Here is an 11,899-nt window from a genome sequence, read left to right on the forward strand (position 1 = left end):
TTTTTACGGTTTAGGCCTTCTTGGAAGCCTTTTTTTTTTTTTTTTTTTTTAATCTCATGACAATATTTGTCTTCGCCTCTCGGACACTGGGGTCACTGTTTTCTATAATAGCCATTAAGGTTGCCCCTTCAGGCAGGAAAGCTTCAGAGAAACCACATCCTGCCTTTAGCTCAATGATGAATTCCATTGCATAAAGATGACAAAGCAAACATCCTTTGTGTTAGTTCCCTTTGTGGCCTTGAAAAAACACATTTGGCTACTTGGGGACAGAAAAAAACAAACTGTGAATACAACATGGTCATGTTGCTGTCACGTTCTGATGCAGCTAGCTGATAGGAGCTACATTGGTCCCAGTATGTCAATCATTTGTCCATTCTGGGGCCCATGGCTTTTAACATTACATATCCATCGGTATCCCCCGATGGCAACATCCAAATGTGTGCGCTTGTCACAGTAAATGATGTACATGTTAAAGCTGTACAATAATGAACTGTATCCCAGCAAATATTAGAGATAAAGCTCAATTAAAGAAACGGTTAATCTACTGTTCTATTAGTTTGATGTTCACCTGCCTACGTGCTTCTTTGTTGCGTAGTAACTAACAATGTAGTATAAGGGTGCTCTGCAAGATGTTTTTTTTTTTTTTTACTTATATTAATAAGTTATTGCTCTGCATGCTTATATAGCCTACTCTGTCTTTACATGACTCTGTAATATCTGTCCAAGAACTGTTTTTATGGAATTGCCACACATTCAATATTCACTCTCCTTTTAGCTCTTCTCTGATTACACCATCTCTTAAGAAAAATATCCTACAATGTGAAGTCACTGCTAAACCAACTAGTTGCAATAACTATCTGTTTAGAGCTGGGCAGGTATTGTGCGGAGAGATTTCTCTGTAAAAAGCTGCCTGGTGCTGCTTGAAAAAAACAACACATTAAAGTGAGGAGTAAGACTGAACCAAAACAAAGTCACGGATACTAAAACCAAAAAAAGTGAACGCTGAACTATTCTTTACTGCTCAGAGGAACAATGGAGTTGGGTGAACATTTTCTGTGGGGTTTGTTACTACCTGTAAACCCTTTCACATTCCATGAAGTAATCTGATCCATCCTCATAAAAAGGCGGACTTTAGGTGAAGGGGTTAGTTGAAGAGTTTCTGCATTGGCACGCAGGTAAATCATAAAGACCAGAGATTAGAGCTGTTTAACAGTTTATTGTCCTTTCATTTCCACTTTTACACAATTGTTGACTGCTGCAGATGCTGTAGATTAATGTATGACTAAAAAAGCAGGTGAAACAATAATCAATAAAAAAAAAAGGTACTCAAATAAATCAAATTCAAAGCCCAATACATTAACTTAGAAAAAAATAAGTAACAATAACTTTGACCAATATCCATAACTTACTCAAATAATGCATTGGGTGCTGCATTAAACAGAAGGAGGGACTGAACAGAGCCTGATCAAGGCCTCTTATCCGTTCAGGTGTGGCCGTTCTAATTGTTGAACGGCGGGATTGTTGAAAATCCTCCTTCCTGCACTGGCAGGAAAGAGGATCGAAGGATCAATTGAAGGATTTTCAACAATTGTTGTTAATATAAAATAATTGATTAGTGCAGCTTTAAAGGCTTCTGCTGTCTTTAAATTGTATTGTATCTAATACACACAACGATGATCAAAACAGCAGTGAGAAAGCATTGCATTGATGAAGGCTAACATCCAGACTGTTATACTAAACGCTCAGTTCCTTAATGCAGCATTAGAAGTCAAAGTCAACTTTATTGTCAATTCACCATATGTACAAGACATACAGAGAGATCGGAAATATTGTTTATCACAGTCCCACTGTCGGCAAAATAAAAAGATAAAACAAGAAAAGTATAAATATGTAACGGAGGCTGCGGTACCTCCTCCCAGAAGGCAGGAGTCTGAAGAGGCTTTGTGAGGGACGGGTTGAGTCTCCCACCGTGCTGACTGCTTTGCGGGTAAGGCGGGTGTTGTAGATGTCCAGGAGAGAGGGGAGTGCGGAACCAATGGTCCTACCAGCTGCCTTCACTATGCGCTGCAGGGTCTTCGGGTTGGAGGCGGTGCAGCTCCCAGACCACGCAGTGATGCAGCTGGTCAGGATGCTCTCCACGGTGCCTCGGTAGAAGGAGCGCATGATGGCTGCTGGGGCCCCTGCTCTCTTTAATTTGCGGAGGAAGTAGAGGCGCTGCTGGGCTTTTCTTGGCCAGCGATGCGGTGTTGTCTGTCCGGGACGGATCCTCGTTGATGTTCACACCCAGAAATTTGGTGGTGCTCGCCTGCTCCGCAGCAGAACCGTTGATGGTCAGAGGAGGGTGTTGCTTGAGGGTTCTGCACAGGGTGGCGCACAGTCATGAGTTAGCAGGGTGAAGAGCAGGGGGCTGAGCACACACACCCTTGGGGAGCCCCCGTGCTCGGTGTGATGGTTCCTGATGTATTGTTGTCAACCCGTACTGCTCGTGGTCTCTCAGTGAGAATGTCCAGCAATCAATTACAGAGAGAAGAGCTCGGGCCCAGCCGGTCCAGTTTCCATATTAACTCCTGAGGGATGATGGTGTTAATTGCTGAACTAAGGTCTATGAACAACATTGTCACGTAGGAGCCACTAGTGTCCAAGATGGGTGAGGGCTGAGGAGACGGCATCCTCGGTGGACCAGTTGGCTCGATATGCAAATTAATTTGGGTCCAGAGAGGGAGGAGGGGTGGATTTTATTTGCCGCATAACAAGCCTTTCAAAGCACTTCGTGATGGTGGAAGTTAGTGCAAGAGGGTGGTAGTCATGAAAGCAGGATGGCATTCTGTGCAGGAATGTTATTTTGTGCATCAAAACGTGCAAAGAAGTTGTTGAGGTTGCTGAGCAGAGAGACGTCACAGGTCTGTGGTGAGGGTTTGAAGTCTTTGATGGTCTTGATGCCCTGCCACATGCTCCGTGCGTCTCTGCTGTCTCTGAAATGTAAGGTAATCTTTTTCGTGTACTGATGTTTGGCTTTCCTGACTCCACGAGACAGGTTGGCCCTTGCTGTTCTCAGACCGGCTGCGCCCCCGGCTCTGAAAGCGGCGTTCCGGACCCTCGGCAGCCTTCGGACCTCCCCCGTCAGCCGTGGATCCTGGTTTAGCCCGGGCGGTGATGGCTTACATGTGGGTCACATCATCAATGCACTCGCTGATGTCGGCAGTAACAGTCTCTGTGTATTTCCGGATGTTTGTGCGGTTGTCGTAAGTGGCCGCCTGCTTAAACATGTCCCAGTCTGTGGTGTCAAAGCAGTCTCGAAGTGCAGCGGTACCGTTTTGTGGCCACACCTGTACCTGTTTCAGAGCTGGTCTGGTGACTTTAACCCTTGGTCTGTTTTGCTGGTTTCAGCATAACAGTGATGTGGTCACAGAGGCCGAGGTGCGGGAGGGATGGAGCCCTGTACGATCCTTTAAGGGTTGTGTAGACCATGTCCAGTGTATTATGTCCCCTTGTTGGAAAATCAACGTGCCGATATATTTTTTTTTTTGGAAGCACAGTCTCAAGGCCTGCGTGGTTGAAATCCCCGGCGAGAATGAGAAGTCCGTCTGGGTGAGCTGTCTGTTGTTCACTGATGGCATGATACAGTTCTGTGAGTGCTTCATTTCTGTCCTTGTTGTTGGGACTGGGGGGGAATGTACACAGCAACTACCAGAATGGCTGTGAATTACAGCATTAGTGGCCTAATGATGATTTATACTGTGCGCCTCTTGTGAAAAAGGAAGCCAGCTTGGTGTGAGGCCTTATATCCACAAAGTGGCGCCAGTGTTGCAGTTTTGAGTCGTAGACTATCAGCAGGCCTGTGGAGAGTCAGCCTAAGAATGGCTGGGTTTATTACAGCGATCTGCAAACCAAATACAAATACTATTGTAATTACAGGAAAAGACAACTGTCACCGCTAATGGAGACATTGTGGGTGGTAAGCAGCTCATGATACAGGCCTTTTTTATTTTTTATTTTTTTTTTTTATTTTCAGTATTACCACCCAGGAAACAGTACCCAAACAAGCACCGTGTATTTCATATCATTAAATATGAAAGTAAATCAAAGCCTTAAAAGTCTCTCCCCCCACAACTTGAAACACCATTTCCACTGTGCTGCTCTGAAGTTGCCAGACACCATTTATCTCATTAGAAAATGATCAGACCACTTTATAATAAAACCACAAAAGTAAACATATAGGTAATCATAAACTTCTTTATTTACATACTTTATTTATCTGGTGATACTTTTTACATGAGATTATATTCACTTTTTAAACTAATAGTGTGTGTTGTAGTACTAGCAGTTCACACTATTCATGATTGTAAAGCAAGGGAGATGTGGCTGTCCACTATTCTCCCGATTTTGATTAACTAAAAGTAACAGTTCAAGAAATTATATTGATTTTTGATATATAAATGAAATTGATTCCTTAAAAGTCCTTTTGAATGTGAAATGTTTATAGCCTGTAATCTAAGACATGCTATTGATTTACAGAGGCTGTGTTGCTTTATGGGTTATGTAAGTGTTATGTAAGCATGTGTTGTTATAAGGAGCTGTCAGGTTGGCTGGCTACAACACGTTTAAGCCAATAGGCAGTCAAACACAAAATCCGCAGGGGGAAAAAAAAAAAGAAGCTTTATTAATACTTTAATATATATCAATAATACTTTATATACAAAATATGTACAAGCTTGTGTTACATTTCAAAATAAAAATCCCAAGTACCTCTTTCTATACAAAACTATTATTTTTTTTAATTTGAATTTTACATTCACTCTCTTTGCCACAGACACAACATTTAAAGCAAATACGTTTAAACACGTGCCGTTGTTGTGTCTCCGTTAAACGAGTAAAGGCAACAGCATGAGCTGAGATCAGGCCGTACGCCTGATTGGGAATCTGTGGGCAAGATGCAAGTCTGGTTGATGCTTTTTGCTGCACACATTTCTCTCGGCATACAGCAAAGCGCTACCTCAACTTTCCTGTGGTAGCTCTACAAATACACTCAGCGGGTCACGTATCAAAAATAGAAATGTACGAGTAGTATGAGCAAAAAAATAATTACAAGACATTACTTCACAGGAGCTTCATCTAAATGCACAAATAGTCATGAGTCACAAATGAAATCGTAAAAGCATGAATGGCCACATCACTCTTTAACAGACATGAGTGGCGGACCTCGTACAGCGACAACGCCCTGAATTCTTTGAACATCGTGAAGTCTTGTGTTCATTTAGCTCCCACAAAATCCAAGAGTGACAGGAGCAATATCTTTTATGACGTCTCTGGTCAACATGAACCAGACAATATTTTGTATTTTTTTTTTGGTAACATTCTAATCTAAACAAGGGTTTGTTGCAGTTACACGAGCGACAAACACCGAAGGTAGATCCTCCAGTCACAGATCTACAGCAGGTAATAATAATCCAAGCAGCATGAACAAGGGGCTTTTGTTTAATCTTTACATTCATTACAGACTAGTATGTGTGTGTGTGTGTGTGTGTGTGTGTGTGTGCGTGCGTGTGCGTGCAAAAAGGTAGATCCAAATTATTTTGGTGGCGGGTGGGGGGAGGGGGGGGGCTCGTCTGTGCCTTACATTCTGGCTTTATCTATGACATTCAACGCGGAGTGCGGAGACGACAAATGAAGCTAATAAAATAAAAAATAATAATAATTTTGCAATCTCTTGTGCACTCTTCGTCTACTGACCATCTTCACAGTGTTTCCGAGCCATGCGACAGGTGTAATATGAGCCTTCACATGGGCACTCCACGCTGCCCATAGTAGTCCCGTTTAAGGAGCTGATGATAGACGGCGGTGACCATTTGGGGTTCTGTGCTGATGGGCCAAACTACGGCTGTGGTTTGAAGGGATGCCAGTGCATTTGTGTTTGTTCAACCTGTATTTATTTAACCACATTCAACATTCAGAGGGCAATATACTGACACAAACACATCTGCTTTTAGTCTTTGGTTTCCAAGTTCAAAGGAGAGACCTGCTTTAAAGCTTTGTGAAGAGCGTGGGAGTCCATGGAGGTCTGGTGGGGTACTGGAGACCCTGCCCTCGGGGACATCACCAGAGACGAGGGCAGCGTGTCTAGGGCTAGGCTTCCCGCGCTGCCGCTCATGCCCGGGTACATAACCGGCATCCCCCCGGTGTACCAGCATTTCTCGAGCATGGGCAGGTACGCTGCTGCTGCTGCAGCTGCGGGGGGGATGAGGTAGAAGGGGAGGCAAAACGGGGGCTGGTTAGGGGAGAAGCTCATGTAACTGCCAGGAACTCCTGCACCGTGACCGGAGACAACCTCATCCTCCGAGGAGTCCGATCTTAACTTCTTGGCCCGAGGCTCGTCGCTCTCCTGCTTGATGGCACCGCCCGTCCGCTCAGACGCCGCGTGCTTGAGCTCCCCCTCCCTGGCGTGGCTTTCTGACCACTGCGCTTTGGGGTCGCGCTTGTCGTGTTCTCCCCCGTAGCCGCTGTCAGTGTCTGTGTCACTGCCGCTCTGCTCCCCCATCCCGTGTGGGTAAGTCCTTTGAATGACTGGCACACAATTTTTGGCAGGGCCCTCAGAGGCCCTCGGGGGCTGACCTGCGGGCCTCTTCACTTTTTCTGAAGCTTGGAGGGTGGGCTCGTCTGGCTGCAGGCTGCTTTGATGCTGCAGGACTTCTGCTGCCACCTTTTGGATGTGACCGATGACGTGGGAAGGAGTCAGGTCCCTGCTGGTGTCTTGACTGGCCAGATAGTGGAGGACCTCTTTTGCGCACAGGTGAAAGCCGGAGCGGAACATCTCCTCACTGCTCTCTGCGCTGTCATCTCCATGATCACCTGGGCAATTAGAAACACGACATTAAAATCATCTTTCCCGCAGACCTGGCAGCTGTTGGTCTTTCACGTCTACTCTGCATCACAACCCATTAAAAATCAAACTTACTGATCTGCAGGTCCTTCTGTAGAGCCATGATTTTTTGCTGCTGCTGCTCCAGGATGGTGCTCAGGGCTTTCACATGCTTCAGAGTGAGTTCCAGCACCACAGCTTTTTCCAAATGACCCAGCGTCTAAAACAGGAAGACCTTCGATAAGCATGTTGATCTTTCTTATGTAACACATTCTGCAGCTGAACAGAGGACAATCGTAGAACATCCAGGAAGTCATGCAATCCACATACACGCGCACAAAACTTTTAACAAACTGAAATCCGGAAAAAAAAAAAAAGATTTAAAAATTACTTTTACTTTAAATAATTAAAACAATTAAACAGTATTATAGCAGTAAAATTGTAAAAAGAAAGAAAAGCCTTTTTAAATAAATAAATAAATAATAATAAAAAAAAGCTTTACTCTAATAATTTAAAACTGTTTTTGAAGACTTCAAAACTAAATTCAAAGTCTGAAGCAAACAAACTGCACAGCAGAAGCATGTTGCATCTCCCGCTCCCCGGCTGTTGGCAGACATGCCATACGTAGACAGTAATAGGCTACTCACTGTCAGCTTAAGATGTTCTGGCAACAAATCCTTCAGCTGGGCAATGCATTCGTTGATTCTGTCCCGTCTTTTCTTTTCGATCAGTCGGTGCGGTAACTTGTATGTCTCCTGCACGGAGAGGGTTGAAATATTGTCAGTGGAATTCAGACTGCTAGCTTCAAACTGATACATGCAGGATTGTTAGTGTTTTTCAAAAGAACAAATCAAATCAAATTGAATTTACCTTGCTCTCATCCCCGCGCTTCATGCCCCTCCTGGATTTGTACACATAAATGGGGAAATCCATCCTTTGGAGACAAGATAGAATTAGTTGGTTTGGTGAACAGGGGGGAAAAAAAGAAGAAAAAAGAAGCAGAATAGTTTAAAATAAAATTAGAATTTTCCATTTACCCTTGCATGTCAGCTATTTCCAGTGATTGGTGTTTTGGCACACAGGGAGGTGGTTGCGCACTCGTAATCCTCTCCATGTTGCTTGACTGTAAAAACCCGAAAAAAAAATTGACTTCAGAAGCCTTGAAATATGTCTTTGCAGTCGCTTTTCAAATCGAGAAAAAAAAAAAAAAAAAAAAAGGTCCTTCAACATAAAAGAAAGAGAGAATAAATGCGCAAAAAAAAAAAAAAAAGTATCTCCTGTTATCCTGTGCGTGCGTTCCCGTCGGGAGCTGCAGTGGAGCGCGGCTGGCGTGCTGTCACCCTGAGGTCCGGACTCGGTAGTTTGCCCACAGAGGCTCCACGCCCGGTGCAATGTGTGAGAGCTGGGCGGGTGTGTGACTACGTGTTAAATAAACCCTGTGACTGCAAGCACGTCTCTCAGCCACAGACACAGACTCCGTCACATGAGCCTCACGTGTTGGACGGTGCTTTCAACTCGTCACCCACCCTCCCTCCCTCCCTCCTTGCCGCCCGCCCTGCTGCTGCTGCTGCTTGGAGTACAACCCATTTCTGTAGTACTCCTCCACTGGGGCCGAGTCCCGTGTACCACCACGCTCCGACCGTGTTTACAAAGACAGAAAGTAGAGCAACAGTTTCCAGCAAGAAAGAGCTGAAATGTTGTATGTAAATGTAAATATGGCAGCCTCTATAATACACATTGTAACAATGATAACGTAAAGTTTCTCTGACAAAAAAAAAAAAAAAAAAGAATATTTTTGTTGTTGTTGTTGTTGTTGTTGTTGTTTTGGACAGGCTGTTAGCCCTTAGCTGAAGGCATAAATTGCTCTTAAAAACCATGTGGTTATTGCACAAAAATTGACAAGGGCACAATGATGTAAAAACCTGCACTGCTACTTGTCTCTGTAGAATTATATTTTATAAAATTGGTGTCAGTATTCTTGAATACGGCAACAACAATAAAAGGGAGAGGAAACATAAACCTGCAGTGCAGCACTTTTGTCCCCCCAAAACCTGTTGTCACCTGCTTCTTACTGTTGCAGCTATGCAAAAGTGGGCACATTTCACTAAGCGTCACAACCCTGCTTTCACTATCAGAATTGTATTACTTCACTCCAATAACATTTGGAAGTTCCAGAGACCACATAATTAAATGCTTTTTAAAAAAAAAAAATTTTTTTATTTTGTTTTATCCACATTCAAGTTAGAAACATCTGATTAATTATGGAATTATTTTCAGTACCACCAGAACACTGATCAGTAGGAGTGAAATTATCATGACTTGTGGAAAAAAAAACGTTGCCAAAAAAAAAAAAAAAATTGACTTTGCATTTCATGAGGAAGTTGAATGACAGTCTATTGGAGCCAGCACCGGTGGTTCTCAGTGGTAACCAGTTTAAGGCACTTCCGCATTGGCTTAATTTTATAGACCCGGACGCTATGTTCACTTTTATATACAGTCAAGTCTTAACCACTCAGCTTTGAAGTAGACATCAGGAGAACACTGTTGCTGGGCAATGGCAACTTGGATGGGAAGCCACAGAGGTTAACAATTTAGCAAGCAATCAGGAGGGTAACGTAATGAAGGAAATGCAAAGGCCTAATGACAAAGGGAAAAGATGAGGCTGCTGGGAACATAAACATTTCCCAGAGCTATTATTAAATTACGCCGAAAAACTCTATATGACTCTATAAGCTCTACAAAATTAAAACAGGCTATTTTATTTAATGTAGCTAATTGCCTATATGATATAGCCTGGGCTACTTTACCTTATAACAAATGGCCTCTGCAATTTGTGAAAATGTAGGCCCAAGTAAATAACATCTCAACTCAGGAACTCGAAATTGTGAATACAAGAAGGGGACACTCATATTGTCTCGTCTTGTGAACATGATAAATGTGACCATATTTAAAGGCAGTGAATGTCTCTGATGTTTTGGGGCCTGCCTATACTCCACGTCCACGCGCATTCATCCAGCCGGCGCAGAATGTCTCACCAGACACATTTTAAAAACTCTGTATAGCCTACAGTAAAATAAAAAAAAGATTTATCTGGTAGTGATATCCATAGCATTGTGGGAACGTGTTAGCCAATGTAGCAGACAATCATTTATTTGTAAAAAAAAAAATAATAATAAAAAAATACATATATATATATATATTTTCCCAATTTTAAGTAATTTTTTAATATAGATTTTTTTTTAAAGTTAATTAACACAGAAGAGAAAGAAAAAAAAAATCAAACACAATAACAAACAATGGTAACATGATATATTGAGTCAAATCACGAGTCTTCCCTGTGATATCTAATCTGTGTTTCAACGCAGCCATCGGGGACAGTCCTTTCTACTTTCTCCATACAGGAGCCGACAAAGTGTCACGCGCTCAGTGTGGACACCGTGCAATTTCATACTGTGCCCGTTTACCGTGTGGCACGTGCACATGCGGCAGGACGACAGTCGCTGGAGCGGAGCGTTTTGTTGTGTTTTTTTTTTTTTTTATTTTTTTTTTTATCAGCTGTGCTGATACTTATTAAACCTGCCTGTACCCAGAGGGCTGTCACGTTGAGCTCCTCATGGCCGGGAGAGAGTGCGGAGGAGCGGATCCCTGCCGGTGACGTCAAGGCGGGGCAGACTCCCGAGAGTGCCCGACTGGTCGCTCGGTTCCAACCGCCGACGTCCCGAAGCAGACAAGCCTATATATAGAAACGAGCAGGACGGAGGGAGCGGGAGGGGATCTCTGTCAACACTTGCTCCAACACTTGTTTTTGTCTTTGTACTGTGGAAATTAAAGAAAGATCAGCGAATTATTTGATCTCCTGTTCGTTGGTGCCATTATATTATTTTAAAAATAGCTGAGGCTACTAATACACGTGATGACGTGATGTACCTTCAAAGTGTGTGCTTAGTTTCTCTCCTCCAGTATAGCCTACTCATCAAGGCTGTGGACATTGTTAGATCTACTTAAATTCTCTATGTCCTAATACAATTAAATAAGAGCTGGTTTGCACATTAAGTCTGCTGAAGGACAGTTCATGGTCTGTTATTTGAAGCTTGGTTTCACCTCTACATCCCAGATTAAAGCTGCAAGAACGTTGTGATGTAGCCTACATAACGGCAATTGGCCTTTTTTTTCAGAAAGCAGATTTGATTTGTCTAAATATCCAGGATGAGAATTTCACATTGTGCCGATGTGTAAGAATGTGGAGAAAAAACACATTTGGTCGAAATTGGTGATCATGTTTTTTTTTTTTTTTTTTTGTAAAAACCTGACATTTTGCATGACTGACAACCGCTGACATTTCATTTGGACATGTTCAGGTAGGCCTCCAATTGAAATAATAATAATCTGATTCTGTGTCTGAACTCGGACAGTCATTTGAACTGTTATTTCTACACTGTAGGAGACGACTTGAAAGGCTTCTCGTCTTGCTGAGAAGCTGTCAGAAAAGTCCCAGATTGATGAGGATGTAAGCAATTTTAATTCCATCCAATTACACATTCCACTCCTATTGCAGACATTTGCTGGTTTCTGACAACAAAGGCTGGTTTCTAGGCATCACAGATGTTTTCTCCAAAAGTCCAAAGATTAATCAGGATGTGGCTCAGTTTGATTTTTTCAAATGTGGAAACCCTGACTGAAATTCCTGTCTTAACCCACGAAGAACATATTGCGCATTGAGTAGCCTTTATAGCTGTGACTGAATTGTCACTTATAGTTTGTGCGTACTCCAGCTGTGTCCCCTCAATTTCAAAATACAGTATCATATATATTACTTCAGTCGTATTGAAATGTTGTTTATTACTGTAGTTGAGTAATTTAGTACTGAATTGAAAATGGTACATCATTATTAACAGAAATGAGTCATTTTAGATGCACCGACTGATCGATGAGTGTGATACTATACAAAGGTTTATAAATTCTCCCTGAAGCAAACAGTGTTAAATAGCGCATTCATTTCTTACAGTGAACCTATAATATCACACCAATAATAAACACACTGCA

At 42.7% G+C, this 11,899-nt stretch overlaps 1 protein-coding gene across 1 annotated transcript; it reads right to left on the reverse strand.

Moving 5' to 3' along the window:
- Nucleotides 1-4,641: 4,641 nt before the first annotated feature.
- Nucleotides 4,642-8,308, reverse strand: bhlhe40 (basic helix-loop-helix family, member e40). The gene is made up of 5 exons (XM_069714178.1): nucleotides 7,894-8,308; nucleotides 7,727-7,790; nucleotides 7,504-7,611; nucleotides 6,953-7,076; nucleotides 4,642-6,846 (listed from the first exon to the last, which is right to left on the reverse strand). Exons 1-5 carry the CDS (start codon nucleotides 7,968-7,970, stop codon nucleotides 5,984-5,986), a joined length of 1,236 nt encoding a protein of 411 aa, XP_069570279.1. The 5' UTR covers nucleotides 7,971-8,308; the 3' UTR covers nucleotides 4,642-5,983.
- Between the last annotated feature and the right edge of the window lie 3,591 nt (nucleotides 8,309-11,899).

The sequence above is a fragment of the Brachyistius frenatus genome, unplaced genomic scaffold (assembly GCF_029030835.1).
Source record: "Brachyistius frenatus isolate BFR_SWC_R1_liver_20210118 unplaced genomic scaffold, ASM2903083v1 Contig_4, whole genome shotgun sequence".
Classification (NCBI taxonomy): domain Eukaryota; kingdom Metazoa; phylum Chordata; class Actinopteri; family Embiotocidae; genus Brachyistius; species Brachyistius frenatus.